Source organism: Oncorhynchus kisutch, linkage group LG30 (genome assembly GCF_002021735.2).
Source record: "Oncorhynchus kisutch isolate 150728-3 linkage group LG30, Okis_V2, whole genome shotgun sequence".
In the NCBI taxonomy this organism is placed as follows: Eukaryota; Metazoa; Chordata; class Actinopteri; order Salmoniformes; family Salmonidae; genus Oncorhynchus; species Oncorhynchus kisutch.
In genome coordinates this window covers 11,104,893-11,126,282 of record NC_034203.2, presented here as the reverse complement: position 1 = coordinate 11,126,282, position 21,390 = coordinate 11,104,893, and the positions used below count along the sequence as shown (strand labels likewise).

General features: G+C 50.4%; 1 protein-coding gene across 4 annotated transcripts in view; it reads left to right on the top strand.

Annotated features, from left to right (window-relative positions):
* LOC109874671 (dipeptidyl peptidase 9-like) overlaps positions 1–18,943 on the top strand; it is a 29,273-nt gene extending 10,330 nt beyond the window's left edge. For 2 of the 4 annotated variants that reach the window (XM_020466686.2, XM_020466688.2), the window contains exons 6-21: positions 443–614; positions 746–856; positions 1,097–1,225; positions 5,201–5,262; positions 5,425–5,525; positions 7,112–7,289; positions 8,419–8,578; positions 8,909–8,988; positions 9,584–9,736; positions 10,721–10,856; positions 14,413–14,558; positions 15,005–15,151; positions 15,602–15,754; positions 16,467–16,609; positions 17,236–17,347; positions 17,940–18,943. In XM_020466686.2, coding sequence (XP_020322275.1) covers positions 443–614; positions 746–856; positions 1,097–1,225; positions 5,201–5,262; positions 5,425–5,525; positions 7,112–7,289; positions 8,419–8,578; positions 8,909–8,988; positions 9,584–9,736; positions 10,721–10,856; positions 14,413–14,558; positions 15,005–15,151; positions 15,602–15,754; positions 16,467–16,609; positions 17,236–17,347; positions 17,940–18,032 — 2,076 coding nt within the window. In that variant the 3' untranslated portion in view covers positions 18,033–18,943. The remainder of the gene's footprint in view (positions 1–442; positions 615–745; positions 857–1,096; positions 1,226–5,200; positions 5,263–5,424; positions 5,526–7,111; positions 7,290–8,418; positions 8,579–8,908; positions 8,989–9,583; positions 9,737–10,720; positions 10,857–14,412; positions 14,559–15,004; positions 15,152–15,601; positions 15,755–16,466; positions 16,610–17,235; positions 17,348–17,939) is intronic. The other 2 variants (XM_031810271.1, XM_020466687.2) reach the window with 1 other exon arrangement.
* The last annotated feature ends 2,447 nt before the right edge of the window (positions 18,944–21,390 follow it).

Below are 21,390 nucleotides of genomic sequence, written 5' to 3'. Positions count from 1 at the left end.
CCATATCTACCGTTATGTTGTTTTCTATACATGGCCTGCCTCGGTGTTCACACTTGTCAACATATCTGTCTAAGACTGAATCTATCATTGCAAGCAGTCTGATTATTTCCTGTTGTGGTTCAATTATGACCATCCTGGGATTGATATCTGCGTAATATAAGTGGAATTAAAAAATCCTGTAGTTGAGATAAGCATTAGTGTACGAACTGCACAGCACCCAACGCCACTGCAATGAATGACTGTTGCTGTATATATGGTTGTCTTCAGGGTTGTATTCATTAGTGCACATTGTAGAACAAAAAAAATAGTTTTTCAATGGAAAATGAAAACAAGCCGTTGTATTGGACAAGTCTAGGTCTTCCCTGTTTCAGTCTGTTTTGTGCCGTTTGGTGCCTAATGAATACGACCCTGTACACTGACAGTGTGTTTCCTGGTTTAAAAGCAGTCTGCCCCAATGAAGCCGGTGGAGATTAAGACACAGTGCTCAGGGACCCGCATGGACCCCAAGATCTCCCCAGGAGAGCCCAACTTCATTGCATTTATCAACAACAACGACCTGTGGCTGGCTAACATCAAGTCTGGGGAGGAGAGGAGACTCACCTTCTGTCACAAAGGTCAGGGGGGGTCAGCAACTTTTGGACGTTTGTTGTACTGTAGTCGTATGGCATTGTAAACGTTCTCAATGCCATGCTGCTGACGCTGCATAGATTTAATCAAATTAATGAATCCCCTCTCCCTGGTTCAGGTCTGGATAACGTGAAGGAGGACCCCAAGTCTGCGGGCGTGGCCACGTTTGTGATCCAGGAGGAGTTTGACCGCTTCACTGGCTACTGGTGGAGTCCATCTGCTGTAGAGGGTGAGTAGGGTCACCATCTACCACTCCTTCCATACGAGTAGAGCACCACTCACTTTCATGCGAGAGAAATTGGGTTCTTCTGTAATCAAGTAGTCTTGTCTGTCAGTCAATCAGTGATGCTTTGATGAACATTGTACAGGCTTCAACCTGCCCCCCAGACACTGTCGTCATGAAGATGTCTGTCATAGAAACTCCAGCTGTATCTGTATGCATTTTCAGCCTGCTTTTCCCTTCTGTTAGACTCAGATGGGGGGAAAACCCTGCATCTGCTGTATGAAGAGGTGGATGAGACGGAGGTAGAGATCATTCATGTTCCCTCTCCAGCCCTGGAGGAGCGGAAGGCCGACGCTTACAGATACCCCCGCACAGGTGAGCCCCCCCCCCGGTGCAGGTTGAGCCCCTCCCCCCCTGGTGCAGGTTGACCCCCCCCCCCCCCCCCGGTGCAGGTTGAGCCCCCCCCCCAACCCTGGTGCAGGTTGAGCCCCTCCCCTCCCCCCTGGTGCAGGTTGAGCCCCCCCCCCCCTCATCCCCCCCCGGCGCAGGTTGAGCCCCCCCCCCCTCACCCCCCCCCGGTGCAGGTTGAGCCCCCTCCCCGGTGCAGGTTGAGCCCCCCCCCCCTGGTGCAGGTTGAGGCCCCCCCCCCCCCCTGGTGTAGGTTGAGCCCCCCCAACCCTGGCGCAGGTTGAGCCCCCCCCTCACCCCCCCCCCCCGGTGCAGGTTGAGCCCCTCCCCGGTGCAGGTTGAGCCCCCCCCCCCCCCGGTGCAGGTTGAGCCCCCCCCCAACCCCGGTGCAGGTTGAGCCCCTCCCCTCCCCCCCTGGCGCAGGTTGAGCCCCTCCCCTCCCCCCCTGGTGCAGGTTGAGCCCCCCCCTCACCCCCCCCCCCCGGTGCAGGTTGAGCCCCTCCCCGGTGCAGGTTGAGCCCCTCCCCTCCCCGGTGAAGGTTGAGCCCCTCCCCTCCCCGGTGCAGGTTGAGCCCCCCCACCCCCCCCGGTGCAGGTTGAGCCCCTCCCCGGTGCAGGTTGAGCCCCTCCCCTCCCCGGTGCAGGTTGAGCCCCCCCCCCCCTGGTGCAGGTTGAGCCCCCCCCCCCCTGGTGCAGGTTGAGCCCCCCCCCCCCCTGGTGCAGGTTGAGCCCCCCCCCCCCCCCCCTGGTGTAGGTTGAGCCCCCCCCCCCCCCTGGTGCAGGTTGAGCCCCCCCCCTGGTGCAGGTTGAGCCCCCCCCCCCCCCCCCCCCCTGGTGTAGGTTGAGCCCCCCCAACCCTGGTGCAGGTGGAGCCCCTCCCCCCCTGGCGAAGGTTGAGCCCCTCCCCCCCCTGGCGCAGGTTGAGCCCCCCCCCCCCCTGGTGCAGGTTGAGCCCCCCCCCCCCCCCTGGTGTAGGTTGAGCCCCCCCAACCCTGGTGCAGGTAGAGCCCCTCCCCTCCCACCCTGGCGCAGGTTGAGCCCCTCCCCCCCCCCCCCTGGCGCAGGTTGAGCCCCTCCCCCCCTGGCGCAGGTTGAGCCCCTCCCCCCCTGGCGCAGGTTGAGCCCCCCCCCCCCCCTGGTGCAGGTTGAGCCCCCCCCCCTGGTGCAGGTTGTGCCCCCCCCCCCTGGTGCAGGTTGAGCCCCCCCCCTGGTGCAGGTTGAGCCCCCCCCCCCCCCCCCCTGGTGTAGGTTGAGCCCCCCCAACCCTGGTGCAGGTGGAGCCCCTCCCCCCCTGGCGAAGGTTGAGCCCCTCCCCCCCCTGGCGCAGGTTGAGCCCCCCCCCCCCCCCCCCCCCCTGGCGCAGGTTGAGCCCCTCCCCCCCTGGCGAAGGTTGAGCCCCTCCCCCCCTGGTGCAGGTTGAGCCCCCCCCCCCCCCCCTGGTGTAGGTTGAGCCCCCCCAACCCTGGTGCAGGTGGAGCCCCTCCCCCCCTGGTGAAGGTTGAGCCCCCCCCCCCTGGCGCAGGTTGAGCCCCCCCCCCCTGGCGCAGGTTGAGCCCCCCCCCCCCCCCCCCTGGCGCAGGTTGAGCCCCTCCCCCCCTGGCGAAGGTTGAGCCCCTCCCCCCCTGGTGCAGGTTGAGCCCCCCCCCCCCCCCCTGGTGTAGGTTGAGCCCCCCCAACCCTGGTGCAGGTGGAGCCCCTCCCCCCCTGGTGAAGGTTGAGCCCCCCCCCCCCTGGCGCAGGTTGAGCCCCCCCCCCCCTGGCGCAGGTTGAGCCCCTCCCCCCCTGGCGAAGGTTGAGTCCCTCCCCCCCTGGCGCAGGTTGAGCCCCCCCCCTGGTGCAGGTTGAGCCCCCCCCCCCCCCCCCCTGGTGTAGGTTGAGCCCCCCCAACCCTGGTGCAGGTGGAGCCCCTCCCCCCCTGGCGAAGGTTGAGCCCCTCCCCCCCCTGGCGCAGGTTGAGCCCCCCCCCCCTGGTGCAGGTTGAGCCCCCCCCCCCCCCCCCCCCCCTGGTGTAGGTTGAGCCCCCCCAACCCTGGTGCAGGTAGAGCCCCTCCCCTCCCCCCTGGCGCAGGTTGAGCCCCTCCCCCCCCCCCCTGGCGCAGGTTGAGCCCCTCCCCCCCTGGCGCAGGTTGAGCCCCTCCCCCCCTGGCGCAGGTTGAGCCCCCCCCCCCCCCTGGTGCAGGTTGAGCCCCCCCCCCTGGTGCAGGTTGTGCCCCCCCCCCCCCTGGTGTAGGTTGAGCCCCCCCAACCCTGGTGCAGGTGGAGCCCCTCCCCCCCTGGCGAAGGTTGAGCCCCTCCCCCCCCTGGCGCAGGTTGAGCCCCCCCCCCCCCCCCCCTGGCGCAGGTTGAGCCCCTCCCCCCCTGGCGAAGGTTGAGCCCTCCCCCCCCCCCCTGGTGTAGGTTGAGCCCCCCCAACCCTGGTGCAGGTGGAGCCCCTCCCCCCCTGGTGAAGGTTGAGCCCCCCCCCCCTGGCGCAGGTTGAGCCCCCCCCCCCCCTGGCGCAGGTTGAGCCCCCCCCCCCCCCCCTGGCGCAGGTTGAGCCCCTCCCCCCCTGGCGAAGGTTGAGCCCCTCCCCCCCTGGTGCAGGTTGAGCCCCCCCCCCCCCCCCTGGTGTAGGTTGAGCCCCCCCAACCCTGGTGCAGGTGGAGCCCCTCCCCCCCTGGTGAAGGTTGAGCCCCCCCCCCCCCTGGCGCAGGTTGAGCCCCCCCCCCCCCTGGCGCAGGTTGAGCCCCTCCCCCCCTGGCGAAGGTTGAGTCCCTCCCCCCCTGGCGCAGGTTGAGCCCCCCCCCTGGTGCAGGTTGAGCCCCCCCCCCCCCCCCCCTGGTGTAGGTTGAGCCCCCCCAACCCTGGTGCAGGTGGAGCCCCTCCCCCCCTGGCGAAGGTTGAGCCCCTCCCCCCCCTGGCGCAGGTTGAGCCCCCCCCCCCCTGGTGCAGGTTGAGCCCCCCCCCCCCCCCCCCCCCCTGGTGTAGGTTGAGCCCCCCCAACCCTGGTGCAGGTAGAGCCCCTCCCCTCCCCCCCTGGCGCAGGTTGAGCCCCTCCCCCCCCCCCCCCCTGGCGCAGGTTGAGCCCCTCCCCCCCTGGCGCAGGTTGAGCCCCTCCCCCCCTGGCGCAGGTTGAGCCCCCCCCCCCCCCCTGGTGCAGGTTGAGCCCCCCCCCCTGGTGCAGGTTGTGCCCCCCCCCCCCCCCTGGTGCAGGTTGAGCCCCCCCCCTGGTGCAGGTTGAGCCCCCCCCCCCCCCCCCCCTGGTGTAGGTTGAGCCCCCCCAACCCTGGTGCAGGTGGAGCCCCTCCCCCCCTGGCGAAGGTTGAGCCCCTCCCCCCCCTGGCGCAGGTTGAGCCCCCCCCCCCCCCCCCCCCCTGGCGCAGGTTGAGCCCCTCCCCCCCTGGCGAAGGTTGAGCCCCTCCCCCCCTGGTGCAGGTTGAGCCCCCCCCCCCCCCCTGGTGTAGGTTGAGCCCCCCCAACCCTGGTGCAGGTGGAGCCCCTCCCCCCCTGGTGAAGGTTGAGCCCCCCCCCCCCTGGCGCAGGTTGAGCCCCCCCCCCCCTGGCGCAGGTTGAGCCCCTCCCCCCCTGGCGAAGGTTGAGTCCCTCCCCCCCTGGCGCAGGTTGAGCCCCCCCCCCCTGGCGCAGGTTGAGCCCCTCACCCCCCCGGCGCAGGTTGAGCCCCTCACCCCCCCCGGCGCAGGTTGAGCCCCTCACCCCCCCGGCGCAGGTTGAGCCCCTCCCCGGTGCAGGTTGAGCCCCTCCCCGGTGCAGGTTGAGCCCCTCCCCTCCCCGGTGCAGGTTGAGCCCCCCCCCGGCGCAGGTTGAGGCCTACTCATGTAGGATTGTACATTGTGTGTATGTAGTAACACATATTGGTAATGACCTAATCAAATCATTTCAAGAGTAGAGCTCCTGAGTTTTCTTTTCTCTCTATCTATAATCTGAATGTTTCTATTTTTCTAGGCAGTAAAAATCCACAAACCACCCTCAAACTGACAGAGATAAAGACTAACAACCAAGGCAAAGTAAGTTGCCTACTTTCAACTTCTCTCTTTCATTCTCTTATTTCTCTCTCTGCTCCCTGCATTGTTTATGAGCAGACTAATTACGTCTCTGTCTGTCCTTCTCTCCGTCCTTTTCTGTTCCTGTCTTCCCCTGTCTCTGTCTGTCTTTCTGTCTGTCTCCAGATCATGAGCATCCAAGACAAGGAGCTGGTTCTCCCCTTCACCACCCTATTCCCCGGGGCGGAGTACATCGCCCGGGCAGGATGGACGAGTGACGGCAAATAGTGAGTGTTACGGCATAATGTTTCCCCAGGGAACGCATTAGTCTCTGTTTCTTTGTTGGCTTATATTGGTTAGAGATGGGGGGTGTGCAACTGATTCCCAACTGGAGGAAAGCTACTAGAGTTGTGTAGGTGTTAGTTGACTAGTTTAATCAGTTGTGTTAGTGTTGAGCTCAAACACATGCCTGTACACCAGGGATCATCATCTAGATTCTGCCGCGGGACGATATCTTCTTGAGCGGATGGTCAGGGGGGCCGGAACATAATTACAAATCATTTGCCGACTGCAAATTTGTCCGCAGGAAGCCCAAACAGATATAATGTTTGAGTGTGTCAAGAAATGCAACACTGCTGGGTTTTTCACGCTCAACAGTTTTCCTGAGTGTATCAAGAATGGTCCACCACCCTAAGGACATCCAGTCAACTTGACAAAACTGTGGGAAGCATTGGAGCCAGCATAGCTGTGGAGCACTTTCGACACCTTGTAGAGTCCCTGCCCTGACGATTTGAGGCTGTTCTGAGGGCAAAAGGGGGTGCAACTCGATATTAGGAAGGTGTTCCTCAGGTTTTTTCTCTCTCTATTTTGCGTGGGAACAGATTTCCAAAATTGAAATAACTTGGATCTTATTTGCTGGTGTTTTTTACAGTCTTTTATGTCCAACAATAAAACATTTAGTAAAAAATAAAGAAATATACATTATATTTGTACATGATGTATCATAAAAGAAATTTGGCGATTGATAAGTTGGGTATGTATAGTCATTTCTCGTGAATATATCATTATTTTATCTCCATCAATTAGCTGTGCTAATGGAGGTGCCTACTACCATTACTCTTATGCAGGATATGACCGCATTGTTCCAGTAGACCATATAAACTATATATACAAAAGTATGTGGACACCCCTTCAAAAGAGTGGATTCGGCTATTTCAGCCACACCCCTTGCTGACAGGTGTATAAAATTGAGCACACCGCCATGCAATCTCCATAGACAAGCATTGAGAGTAGAATGGCCTTAATGAAGAGCTCAGTGACTTTCAACATGGCACCATCATAGGGTGCCACATTTCCAACAAGTCAGTTCGTCAAATTTCTGCCCTGCTAGAGCTGCCCCGGTCAACTGTAAGTGCTGTTATTGTGAAGTTGAACCGTCTAGGAGCAACAACGGCTCAGCCATAAGTGGTAGGCCACACAAGCTCACAGAATGAGACCGCCGACTGCTGAAGCGCGTAGAGCATAAAAATCATCAGTCCTCGGTTGCACCACTCACTACCGAGTTTCAAACTGCTTCTGGAAGCAACATCAGTACAAGAACTGTTAGTCGGGAGCTTCATGAAATGGGTTTCCATGGCCGAGCAGCCGCACGCAAGCCTAGGCCCCTTAGTTCCCAGTTCCATATTTATTTTTTGTTCAGAAAACCTTTGGGGGGGGGGCTCCTGAATGGCGCCGTGGTCCAAGTGCTAGAGGCTAGAGTCACTACAGACCCGGGTTCGATCCCGGAGGATGCATGGCTCAAATTTGCTTTTGCCTGGTGTACTGTATAGGATCCAGTCAGTGAGGTAAAGTGTCTCTCTGTCTCCCTCTTCAGTGGTTGGGCCGTTCTACTGGACCGCAGTCAGAAGAGTCTCCAGCTGGTCCTGCTTCCCCCGGCCCTCTTCATCCCCATCACAGACGACCCGGCCCAGAGACAGGAGAGCCTGGAGGCCGTGCCCGAGGACGTCCACCCTTACATTGTCTACGAGGAGACCACCGACATCTGGATCAATGTGAGAGAGAGTTTCTGGGGATGGCACTACTTAAGAGGCTGGGCACATCTCAGTTGTTGTTTTGAGCATGAACAGGGAAAGTAAACATTTTGTTATGATGGAACTTGAATAAGGTTTGGTAATGGAGGGGCCCCTCAATTTAACCCGTTTTGTACTATATGAGAGAATTGTAGCTACCAGATTATGTGGTTAGTATTATGTGTACCATGAATCATAAGACTCTAGATTTGGTTATCCGTGCTCTTTCAAAAATAATGGTTTGACGCTTGTTGGGAACTACTCTTCGAACATTTGCCTATTGAGTTTGATTATTGAATTGACAGTTGGCAGGTAGCCTAGTGGTTAAAAGCATTGGGCCAGTAACCGAAAGGTTGATGGTTCGAATCCCGATCAGACTTGGTGAAAAATCTGTCAGTGTGCCCTTGAGCAAAGCACTTAACTCTAATTGCTCCTGTAAGTCGCTCTGGATAAGAGTATTTGTTAAAATGACTAAAATGTTACATTTAAAACAGTCACTATATATTGAGGGTGTATCTTGACATATACACTGATTGTACAAAGCATTAGGAACACCCCCTTTTGCCCTCAGAACAGTCTCAATTTGTCAGGGCATGGACTCTACAAGGTTTCGAAAGCATTCCACAGGGATGCTGGCCCATGTTGACTCCAATACTTCCCACAGTTGTGTCAAGTTGGCTGGATGTCCTTTAGGTGGTGGACCATTTTTCATAAACACAGGAAACTGTGGCACGTGAAAAACCCAGCAGCGTTGCAGTTCTTGACACACTCAAACCGGTGCGCCTGGTACCTACCACGTTCAAAGGCACTTAAATAGTTTGTCATGCCCATTCACCCTCTGAATGTCACACAAACACAGTCCATTTCTCAATTGTCTCAAGGCTTAAAAATCATTCTTTAACCTGTCTCCTCCCCTTCACCTACACTGATTTGAAGTGGATTTAACAAGTGACGTCAATAAGGGATCAGAGCTTTCACCTGGATTCACCTGGTCAGTTTGTCTCATGGAAAGAGCGGGTGTCCCTAATGTTTTGTACACTCGGTGTATATTTGCATGGAAGAGTTGGGCCACGACAAACGAATAACAGCCATGATCTTCTGTTGCCTCCAGGTTCATGATATTTTCTATCCGTTCGTTCAAACGTCCGAGGACGACTTCTCCTTCATATGGGTGAATGAATCCAAAACGGGCTTCAGCCATCTGTACAAAATCACGTCAACTTTGCGACCAGGCTGCTACCAATGGTCAGGAAACTACACACATACAGAGGGTGAGTCATTAGACTGAAGAACCTATAACAACGTCAAATTGCCTTGAGTCTCAGATCGGTTTGTGCCGTCTTGCCAATGTCATTGCTGTCATCGCCATGTCACAGCACAAACAGATCCAGGACTCGGGCTTAGTCCTTCCTTCCTCGGGCTAATCACCGATCTGGATGTGTCGCCGGTTTAAGTGAATGGCGAGATCTTGAAGGCAAATAACCTCGAAATATCTGCGGTCGCCATCCAGGGGGGTGTCAGATTGCCGCACTGTCGGTCAAGTAATGCTAAGGACGTCAAAACAGCATCTCAAATCTCGATGGTCTCTTCCTCCTCTGCAGGAGACTTTAAATGTGCAATCAAGGAGGAGGTGACTCTGACCAGTGGAGAGTGGGAGGTGTTGGCCAGGCATGGTTCCAAGGTAGTAACTTCAGTTCATCAGATTAAAGCCATTCTTGTCGCTGTGTTTTTATAATCTGATGTGTTGAATATGTTTATAATGGATTTGTGTGTGTGTGTGTGTGTGTGTGTGTTGTGTGCGCCAACGCTATTGTACAGTTATAATGTACTTTGCCGTCAAAATACATCTCAGGACCTCTTTCTCTCTCTCTCTCCTTCTCTCCTGTCGCTCTCCTCTTCTATCTCTTTCTCTTCTCTCATCGCTCTCTTCGCTCATACTTTCTTCTCTCTCCTCTCCCTCACTCTCTCTCTCCTCTCTCTCTCTCTTTCTTTCTCTCTCTCTCTTCTCTCTCTCTATTTCTTTCTCTCTCCTCTTCTCTTCTTTCTTTCTCTCTCTCTCTCTCTTTCTTTCTCTCTCTTCTCTCTCTCTCTCTCTCTTTCTTTCTCTCTCTCTCTTTCTCTCTCCTCTTCTTTCTTTCTTTCTCTCTCCTCTTCTTCTCTTCTCTCTCTCTCTTCTCTTCTCTCTCTCTCTCCTCTCTTTCACTCTGTATCTCTCTCTTTCACTCTGTATCTCTCTCTTTCACTCTGTATCTCTCTGTCTCCCTCTGTCCCTGTAGATCTGGGTGAATGAGGCCTCTAAGCTGGTGTACTTCCAGGGCACTAGAGACACTCCCCTGGAGCACCACCTCTATGTGGTCAGCTATCAGTCCCCTGGCGACGTGGTCAGACTCACCAAGCCTGGCTTCTCCCACAGCTGTTCCATAAGTAAGGTACGGACGCGACAAAATATCATTTAGTTAACATTACCCTTAGCCCTTTCCCTAATAACGCAGGGTAGGGAGTATACGTTTACTGTTTTGGGACTGAGCTAACAGTAGTAGGCTAGCTCAGCATTTAGATTTTTGTAACGCTTATGGACTGCCTGGCTTTCGGTGCTATTTGGAAATCTTTGTGTGCCTAGCCCCCCTCTGGCACCCCTGTAATTACAACTCTCACCGCAAAATGCATTCTTGAAACTGAGCTACAGGTTTTGGTGGAATAGAGCCCTCTGTCGCCTGGCATTGCATTCACTAGCCATCTTGCCAAACAACACCGCTGCAGTAGGTAGTACTGACAAAACACTGCAACAACCCTGACCTCTGACACACTGCACTTAATCAACCTCTACCCACGCTTCATCAGATCATGCCACACAAGAACCTTAGGGAGGGACAGCTGTGATCCCTTCCCTATGAGAAGCCTGGTTACATCAGGGAGCGTTGTGAAACTGCCCATGTCATACGGTGTAACCATCTGGTCATTCTCTGTGTGTGTGTCTGTGTGTATGTCTGTGTGTGTCATAGAGAGACATAGAGAGGATATTGATGGACGTTGCTACAATGTAAGGGATTTGCCCTGGCTGTGAACAGATTGGGCCGAGTAGACAATGCTGTGTCGTGGGGTGTGGCCTGTTGTGTGGGCATCTGGACCCATGTTGAAATACACAGGGAGTTGGTTCTGAAGCTGCTGGTCTAAGATCAGTTGTGTGATTTGTTTCAGGTGTGCCTCTAACTTTATAAGATGAGCAGCAAAGCTGGCTTGAAATCAGGGCCCAGTGACTTTCTGTCTCCGATGTGACGATAAGAAGATTAATTCACTGCCACTCATCTCTTGTCTCCTTCTCTCTCTCCTTCTTATCACTGTATCTCTCTCTCTCTCTCTCTCTCTTTCTCTTTCTCTTTCTCTTTCTCTCTCTTTCTCTCTTCTCTCGGCAGAACTTTGACATGTTTGTCAGCCACTACAGTAACGTAAGCACTCCCCCCTGTGTCCACGTCTACAAGCTGACCGCCTCAGAGGGAGACCCTCTCCACATGGTGCCTGAGTTCTGGGCCAGCATGATGGAAGCCCCGGGTAAGGGTGACCGGATGAGAGGGTTTAGGCCTTGTTCCAATAATGTTTAATCAACATCATTCCTTCCTGAGTGCTGGGCCAGCATGATGGAAGCCCCAGGTATGGGTGACCGGATGAGAGGGTTTAGGCCTCGTTCCAATACTGTTTAATCAACATCCTTCCTGAGTGCTGGGCCAGCATGATGGAAGCCCCAGGTAAGGGTGACCGGATGAGAGGGTTTAGGCCTCGTTCCAATACTGTTTAATCAACATCCTTCCTGAGTGCTGGGCCAGCATGATGGAAGCCCCAGGTTAGGAAGAGAGGGGTTAGGCCTCGTTCCATTACCTCATCATGCATTTATGTTATAGTGCATTCGGGAAGGTATTCAGACCTCTTGACTTTTTCCACGTTGTTATGTTACAGCCCAATTCTAAAATGGGTTAAATATTTTTTTCCCCTTCATCAATCTACACACTACCCCATAATGACAAAGAAAAAACAGGTTTTAAAATTTGTTTGCAAATGTATAAAAAATAAATAAAAATGAAATATCACATTTACATAAGTATTCAGAACCTTTACTCAGTACTTTGTTGAAGCACCTTTGGCAGTGATTACAGCCTAGAGTCTTCTTGGGTATGACGCTACAAGCTTGGCACACCTGTATTTAGGGAGTTGATCTCATTCTCCTCTGCAGATCTTCCCAAGCTCTGTCAGGTTAGATGGGGAGCATTGCCGCACAGCTATTTTCAGGTCTCTCCAGAGATGTTAGATCGGGTTCAAGTCTGGGCTGGGCCACTCAAGGACTTTGAGACTTGTCCCAAAGCCGCTCCTGCATTGTCTTGGCTGTGTGCTTAGGGTCGTTGTCCTGTTAGAGGTGAACCTTCGCTCCAGTCTGAGGTCCTGAGTGCTCTGGAGCAGGTTTTCAGCAAGGATCTCTCTGTAGTTTGCTTAGTTAATCTTTACCTCGATCCTCTCCCAGTCCCTGCCACTGAAAACATCCCCACAGCATGATGCTGCCACCACCATGCTTCACCATAGGGATGGTGCCAGGTTTCTTCCAGACGTGACACTTGGCATTCAGGCCAACAAGTTCAATCTTGGTTCCATCAGATCAGAGAATTTTGTTTCTCAAGAGTCCTTTAAGTGCCTTTTGGCAAACTCCAAGCGAGCTGTCATGTGCCTTTTACTGAGGAGTGGCTTCCATCTAGCCACTCTACTATAAAGGCCTGATTGGTGGAGTGCTGCAGAGATGGTTGTCCTTCTGGAATGTTATCCAATCTCCACAGAGGAACTCTGGAGCTCTGTCAGAGTGACCATCGGGTTCTTGGTGTCCTCTTTGACCAAGGCTCTTCTCCCCTGATTGCTCAGTTTGGCCAGGCGGACAGCTCTAAGAAGAATTTTCAGCTCTAAGAATAATTTAAGAATGATGGAGACCACTGTGGGTTTGGGGACCTTCAATGCTGCAGAATGTTTTTGCTACCCTTCCCCAGATCTGTGCCTTGACACAATCCTGTCTCGGAGCTCTACGGACAATTCCTTTGATCTCATGGCTTGGTTTTTGCTCTGACATGCACTGTCAACCGTGGGACCTTTATATAGACAGGTGTGTGCCTTTCCAAATCATGTCCATTCAATTGAATTTCCCACAGGTTTCTACAACTTGATTTGAGTCCACATCTCAAAGATGATCAATGGAAACAGGATGCACCTGAGCTCACTTTTGTTGTCTCATAGCAAAGGGTCTAAATACTTATGTGAATAAATTATTTCAGGTTTTATTTTCAATACATTTGCAAAAATGTCTGAACCTGTTTTCACCTTGTCATTATGAGGTATTGTGTAGATTGATGAGGGGAAAAAAATATGGCTGTAATGTAACAAAATGTGAAAAAAGTCAAAGGCTCTGAATCAGAATGCACTGTATACTCTTCAAGAAACAATGGGTATATATCATTCCTTTAAAAGTCCAAAAATGTATGTAGCAATTGCAGATTACCCCTTTCAAAGACTTCCTTCCTCGTTCCTTGAGGCATTCACTGATCTAACTGGATAGGGGTAAACTCTACCAAGGGATTCTGAGTTGCTCCTATCCAGTTGTGTTAGATCTGTGATTACTTCAATGAAGTGCAGAGGGATGGTGTAAAAAAAAAGAAGAAAGTATGCTTTGAATTTAGACTGCCCTTTACTTAATCACTTCTGAGTGGCCCAACCCGTATGACTCACCAATACTTCACTATTTCATTGCTTTAAAGCAACATATCTTACTACGTCATTACAATGAGGTCATGGGTGTTTCATAGTGACCTTTGCACCATAGGGTAAACCAAGCTAAATCCAGATCTTTATTCAAATCAAATCAAATCAAATTTATTTATATAGCCCTTCGTACATCAGCTGATATCTCAAAGTGCTGTACAGAAACCCAGCCTAAAACCCCAAACAGCAAGCAATGCAGGTGTAGAAGCACGGTGGCTAGGAAAGACTCCCTAGAAAGGCCAATACCTAGGAAGAAACCTAGAGAGGAACCAGGCTATGTGGGGTGGCCAGTCCTCTTCTGGCTGTGCCGGGTGGAGATTATAACAGAACATGGCCAAGATGTTCAAATGTTCATAAATGACCAGCATGGTCGAATAATAATAAGGCAGAACAGTTGAAACTGGAGCAGCAGCACAGTCAGGTGGAAGTTGAAACTGGAGCAGCAGCATGGCCAGGTGGACTGGGGACAGCAAGGAGTCATCATGTCAGGTAGTCCTGGGGCATGGTCCTAGGGCTCAGGTCAGTTGAAACTGGAACAGCAGCATGGCCAGGTGGACTGGGGACAGCAAGGAGTCATCATGTCAGGTAGTCCTGGGGCATGGTCCTAGGGCTCAGGTCCTCCGAGAGAGAGAAAGAAAGAGAGAAGGAGAGAATTAGAGAACGCACACTTAGATTCACACAGGACACCGAATAGGACAGGAGAAGTACTCCAGATATAACAAACTGACCCCAGCCCCCCGACACATAAACTACTGCAGCATAAATACTGGAGGCTGAGACAGGAGGGGTCAGGATATATCTTAGCAAGCGCAGTGAAATAATCCCATTGGTCTATTTTGGAGTAATACTTTGTGCGTAGTACATGTTGCATAATTAAGAGGAAATGTGAAGGTCGGCTATCTTTTTCTTTTTTGTTCCTAAAATACAATCAATATATAAATATTTAGAGTAGAGTTGAGGCCGAGCGGTGATTATTTCAAGGCAGTGGCATCACCAGGAATCTTTCACTAGGGTAGCTAAGGGGTAGTAGCTTGGTCGCTGTGTTGGGGGGAGTGGTGATGCCATAAGGCCACAGATTTATTAAAGCTACAATCTGGGATCTGTTTGATGTTCAATTCAGTTATTTATATATATTCGTGAATTTGAGAGTGGATACATTTCCCCAGCCCCATCCCTCAGCTATATACTAAAACGAGTAGCAGGGCTGTCGTTTTGCTGCAAAACTAATCCCAGATTGCAGTTTTTAAGCTAGGTGGGCAATTTTATGTCAGTCAATTATTGATGTCAATCAGTACTTATTTCGCTGTGTGTATTTCAGGTTGCCCAGGAGACTACAAATCTCCGGAGATCTTTGACTTCCCAGGAAAGTCGGGCTTCCAGCTCTACGGAATGGTGTACAAGCCTCACAACCTCCAGCCTGGCAAGAAGCATCCCACAGTCCTCTTTGTCTATGGCGGCCCGCAGGTTTGTGGCTTCTCTCAGACATACAAGAAAAATGGTATGTCTGATTCCTGATAGAAATCCAGTCAGACCTGTGAGCACCGACGAGGTAGGAACAAGGGAAGGAGCCAGGGACTAAAATGGAACTGGTCCTTTATGACCTGTTTGTAACTAGCAATAATAGTGAATGCTTTCCTGTTTAACCCAGGAAATAGCCATTCCAAGCTCTGTCACCTTGCTTTTCACATACAGTAGCAAGACGTATACAAGGCTGAAGTCCTGGGTTCACGATAGGGCTGACCCAAACCTCACTGCGGTTATCTTGCTAAGATATATTTTATTTTCGAGTGATCATTTCCAGCATGGTTCCAGCATCTACGATGGATGCAGAATCATGCCGGCCTTAGTGAGGCTCGGCTCTGCTAGGTTTGTCTCAGTGGTGTGAAAATGGGATCTGTGTGTATCCACAGGTCCAGTTGGTGAATAACTCCTTCAAGGGGATGAAATACCTGCGCCTCAACACCCTGGCCTCCCTGGGATACGCTGTGGTGGTCATCGACGGGAGGGGCTCCTGTCAGAGGGGCCTGGAGTTTGAAGGGGCTCTGAAAAACAAAATGGTAGGATTGGTTTTCGAAAACAACTATTTCCCTTCCAACCCATATCTTGCTTTTTGTTTATAAATGGTTTCAATAGAAATGGTTCCGTCTTTTTGTAGTTAAGTGTTAAGGCGCCCGTGTTCAACTTTAGACATAGGAATGGCAAATTTGCACCTTGCCAACCAAGGCTGTTCCGGCTGTGCGTGTTCATTAAAGCACATGTGTGCAGCATATACCGTATGCTAGCTTCCTTTTATTTATTAATATTACTTCATACTATTTATTCATTGGGCAGCGCCAGCGTGACTATTTGGAATGTGCACTTCATATCTCTCACACAGCTTTCATCCAGACTATGAATCCTTTTGTGAATTTTAGAAGCATGTTCATTCTACCCAAGCCATCTGGGCATGTGGATCTATCGGTGAGACTAACGCCCTACTCTCTCTCTCTCGCTCTGTGTGTTACCAGGGCCAGGTGGAGATCGAGGACCAGGTGGAGGGGCTGCAGTACGTGTCGGAGAGGTTCAACTTTGTGGACCTGAGTCGCGTGGCCATCCACGGCTGGTCCTACGGCGGCTTCCTCTCCCTCATGGGCCTCATCCAGAGGCCCAACGTCTTCAAGGTGAGACGCGCCACAGTTAAAGGCACCACTCCCGAGACAATAGAATACTAGAATCTCTAGATCTCGACTGAGCCGAGGTTCATTCCACAAAGTGTCATTACCTTCCCTCTACTATTTCCTTCTCCTTAAAATCAGAGTGGGCTGGATTGATTATGGATTGATTGAACCATAGATGGGATAGGTTTGATTTGATACATCTGTTCTGGATAGATGTAGTTTCCCTGTTTGTGCTCATGGTGTCGCTGTGGGTTACACGTGGAGGGAGAAATAGCAGGACAGGCTATTCAAAAAAAAAAAAATCCCCTTCATCAATCTACACACTATCCTATAATGACAAAGAAAACCCTTGACTTTTTCCACATGTTGTTACGTTACAGCCCCATTCTAAAATGGATGAGATAATATTTTCCCCTTCATCAATCTACACAATGACACATACAAAAAAACGGGTTTTAAAATGTGTTTGCAAATGTATAATAAAAAAATAAAAAGAAGCAGAAATATGACATTTACATAAGTATTCAGACCCTTTACTCTGTACTTTGTTGAAGCACCTTTTGGCAGTGATTTACAGCCTCAAGTCTTCTTGGGTGTGACGCTACAAGCTTGGCACACCTCTATCTGGGGAGTTTCTGTGCTGTCCCTAACTGCAAATAAATAAACAAGTAAAATAAATTAGAGAAAAAAATGGCAATGTTGTTGTTCCTTTCAGGTGGCCATAGCGGGTGCCCCGGTGACCGTGTGGATGGCGTACGACACGGGCTACACGGAGCGCTACATGGATACTCCTGAGAACAACCCGCAGGGCTACGAGGAGGGCTCCGTGGCTCTGCACGTGGACAAGCTGCCCAGCGAGTCAGTCCCAGTTTACTGCACTCTACAATATAAGAATAGCCTACTTATATATACTGTAGAAAACATAATAGAATAATGGTAGGCCCTCGAGGTCAGATGTAGGTGTTGTAACATGATCGCACAATTCTGTTTTACTTTCCATTTTGTTCATCTTTGTTGGTTAAAAACGGGCATGGGTTTTGAGCGAAAAAAGTCTTGGCTCAAATTTCAAGGACAGATGGGATGTTATTGAGTTTCACCATTGACATTTCTACAGTGGTGCAACTTTGGTTTTAGAAGTGGGACACACACACACATATTTTTTATCCATTCGGATAAACACTCCAAACAGCCTCCCCGACTGCTCGGAGGCGTCCACATGGTCCTAAAGCACACCATTGCCTCATTGTTTAAAAAAAAATGTGCATTCCAATGATAAAACTGCGGGGGACAAAAATGCAATTTCAGAATGTGGGGGGGCATGTCCCCCTCGTGCCCAGTGAAAGTTGCACACTCTCTATACATCTGTATACATTTTAAAAACCCAGGATATACTTACTATTGTATAGTATACATTTAAACATGATAATTGAACCTAATTTTATGTCCATTTCCATCCCTTTGAAACCCTCTCCTTGTCCTAACAGGCCAAACCGCTTGCTGATTCTACACGGATTCCTCGACGAGAATGTGCACTTTTTCCATACCAACTTCCTGGTGTCACAAATAATACGCGCTGGGAAGCCATATCAGCTACAGGCTAGTATTTTACTTTTTCTACAATTTATTAATGCGTTTTTCACATTTCTAGAATCAGCGTTAATGGCAGGTTATGGATAACGTATAGCCACTGGGCCAGAGGCATAGCAGCTTCTGCTGGATATAATCTTAATCACTTGGGTTGACGTAATGACTTTCAAATTGGACAGCTTTGCTTAAAATACTGTAGGGCCTCAGTGCTGGAATGCAACAGTTGGGTAACTACTGTGCATCAACTATCTCTACGCTACCCATATTATTTTCCCCCTAACGTTGTTGCACAATTAGAGAAAATACTGCTACAGTCTCTTCCATGTGCTGTCAAAGTGGGGCTCAGAAGCATACACTGGTATGCGCCTATATAGCATGAAGCCAATGTCTTAATTTATGACTAAACTGTCACTTAAAAATGAAAGCCAGCAGACCAGAAATTTGGGCCTCTTTATTACTGTACAGCTTCTTGGTATGAATGGGTTTCAGGGAATATTGCATTTTCAGAACATTGCAGCTTGTAGGTAGCTGGAGTCACATGTGCTGTACAGTATGTACTGAAGCAGGAATTAGTGTTTGATTTTCCTCTGTTGTTTTGCAGGTCTACCCCAACGAGCGACACAGTATTCGCTGCCCAGAGTCAGGAGAACACTATGAGATCATGCTGCTGCACTTTCTACAACAATACCTCTGAAACCGGGGTGAACCCCCCCCCCCACCCCCCGATAACCCCTCAACCTTGGCATAGAGACCTCACACTCTGCAGCCACGCCCATCCAGCCCACATTTACCGTGAACTGGAGATCTCACTCTATTATGCCTCCACCTCTCTCCCTCTCTCTTTCTCTGTTGCTAGCTCTCTCCCTCTCTCTTTCTCTGTTGCCTGCTCTCTCTCTCTCTCTCCCATTCTTCCTTTCTCTCGCCCCCACATTAGGGTGGGGGGTAGGGTTAGGTTCCCTAAGGTGATCCAAGGCAGTGTTATCAAGTTTCACTGTGGAATGAAAGGAGGACAACATTATCTGGAGGCTGAGCCGCAATCACTCTCCCTTGTTTTCCTCTTCACTGGAGCCATGATTGTTTTGCCAAATGTTTTTCTTTTTCCTACATTTTATTCACTCAAGTCAGTAGTAGGAGTGGGGTTCCTCAAACAGGAAATGGAATCTAGACAGACAGACAGGCAGACAGAAAGAATATAGCTATAATACTTACTGTGAGTTTAAGCCTTGGAGGTGGTGTGTAATGGCTAGCGGAAGAGACCCTGCCTCTACTTGCATTCATTAACTATTTTAAGTGTGTATTGTTAAAATAAAATATTTGTATGGATTCTTATTATTTTATAATGAGCGTCAAACGAAGTCCCTCATTGATATAAAGTCTTTTTTGCGCCCTTTCTCTAATCTCGCCTCGCATTACATTGCTCAAGGTGTCGGCTTGCCCTCTGAAGATACAATATTTGCCAAAGTACTTCTGACTTCTGATCATGCTGTTATTTTCTTTTTTTTTACTGCAATAACGATGCAAGTGTGAGCAGCCGAGTCTTAAACAGCTTTTTACCACCTGAATAAAATTTATACATGACGATGAATAAATGTATAATGAAATCTCTGCTCTTTGTTGTTATTTCATTTGTCCTAGATGAACATGAACAAAGATGGATGGATATATAGACACGCTTCTGCTTCAATGTGTCATATTGTACATGATAACAAGCGTGAGTGTCAATGGTCAACTACGATGTGATTGATATCTTAAACACAGTGAAACTACACTCCATCTCAGGGCTATTCAAAGCACCTTTTAATCATTGAGTACTCATGCATCCACCTTCCCTTTGGGAGGGGGACAGTTGCCATGGCCGCCAGGGATCGACGCTTGTGTTTTTGTAGATGAGCTTGCTGGGAGCGAGAGCGCTTGAACGTGATTGACGCTGCAGATGCCTTGATGTTACTGAGTAGACTGCAGTCCATGTGGACCACCTCATGAAGCTTTGGTAGCCATTTTGGAGCACCTGTTTCAGAGGGTGAGACGTTCAACTGCAGCTCGAAATAGTTTATGAGTGAAGTTGAATTGTATTCTTTTTATATTGCAAATGGACAGTCAAAGTAACGGTTTACCCTTTGGCTACCTTTTTATTGATGACAACGACAACATATTTGATTTGTCATCCTCTATGAAAAAATGCATCTCAAGAGTTTTTCTTTTCCATGTGTGCATGATCCCTACCGGACAGTGAATTTTGACCCTTGAAAGTCAGAATAATAGCCTGATTGTCACAGAAAGAAAATGACCAATTAGCTAGTCACATCGGCACCCAGGCAGAATGCCGTTTGTTCTGCCCTTCGAGGCAGAACTGCCCTCAGAACAAGATTGAGTAAGGAAAACTCCACCTGAGCTAGCATTTGATCGAGGTCAATCACGAACAGCGGGACATTAGGCATTGGATGCCCCTTCATGTCACTCACTCTCTCTGAAGGTGTTAGAACGCACATTAGCCGTAAAGCCTGACACCTGACCACATTTATCAGAGGTGTGAGACATTGAAGTTGACGGAAGGAAGCCTCTGGACATAGCTTCTTTTAAGATGACTTAGCTGTTAATTCTGGGGAATACAAGAGGTCCACGTGCATGGTGCTTCTAAGACACTATGCACGGATGCTGTTAACACGTGTCTCTGTCTCAACCCTAGCCTGCCTAGGGAAAGTTGTTTTGTTTCCCTCAGGTATTCCATCCAGATTTTATGAGTGGCTGCAATTTAAGGCGAATTGGTGAAATATTATGTTTCCTCACAGTGGTGGAAAAATGGGAGTTGCAAGCCAAGAGCTTCACTGCTTTTACGATGATGGAATGGCTTCAGTACTGCAGTCTTGATCAAATGCAATATTATCAAGCCCGGTAATATGCAAATAATTCATTGAAATTGAGGCAAAAAAAAAAATACCATATTGATTTGATAATAAGCACGTTTGAACTCGGCTCTGTCAGCTCAATTTCAATCAATACCGCTAATTGGAGGAACCCTTACTCAGCCTCACTTTGTAAAAGCAAACATACCTTGACACAGCAGCCCATCCCTGTTCAGCACTATGACACGTTTGTCTCTGTAGTTTGCTTGTGGGGAATCTTCACATTGGGAACCATTTGCTAGTAGAGATGGGGGATGCAGCTGGTAGAGTTAGGGCCTGTCTCTTGGCTGTGGGGCGCAGCGCAAGGCAAGCTTAAGCACGGCCAGGACATTCCTCTATCACCTGCCAGGCAGTATGCCAAGATCTGATTAACCCTCTGTGTGTGAATGGGATGGATTAGTTAGCTAGTCTGCTTATCCATTTTCCAATCAAGTATCTCATGCTGACCTACCATCTGTGTTGGATGGAGGTTTAAGACTACGTTCACTTGACTGTTTTCGAGTTGGCTACTCGAGTCTGCGGGAGGTACCGCAGCAGGTCCACAATCTTACTTATTTCTTTGAGGAAAATATTTTTGGGAATTTATGCGAAAATAATCATTTTTATGAATTCCGCTAGCTACAGTAGAATAACATTGTGGATACCCTTTATGAAGGAAGTTAGGGGTTGTTTTAACTAACATTGGCTCAATTGGAAGTCTAAAGGAACAGTTTAGCATGCTAGCTGTTCCTGTTCATCAGTCTAGATTTTTAAAATTGATTTAACCTTTAACTAGGCAAGTCAGATAAGAACAAATTCTTATTGACGGCCTACCCCGGCATAACCCTCCCCTAACCCGGACGATGATGGGCCAATTGTGCGGCACCCTATGGGACTCCCGATCACAGCCAGTTGTGATACAGCCTGGGATCAAACCAGGGTCTGTAGAGACGCCTCTACGACTGTGACGCAGTGCCTTAGACCGCTGCACCACTCGGGAGCCCATTTAAATGGTGTCATTGCCAACATCTCGAAATCCCTTAATATGGAGGAACTTATAGTCATTGGAGCTGATTACTGGGTTCTTTTCTTTATAGAAAAGTCTTATGTGGGCAATTTCAGTGTCAACTTAAACAACCAAAACCAGATAGAAAGCATGCAGAAAAGATA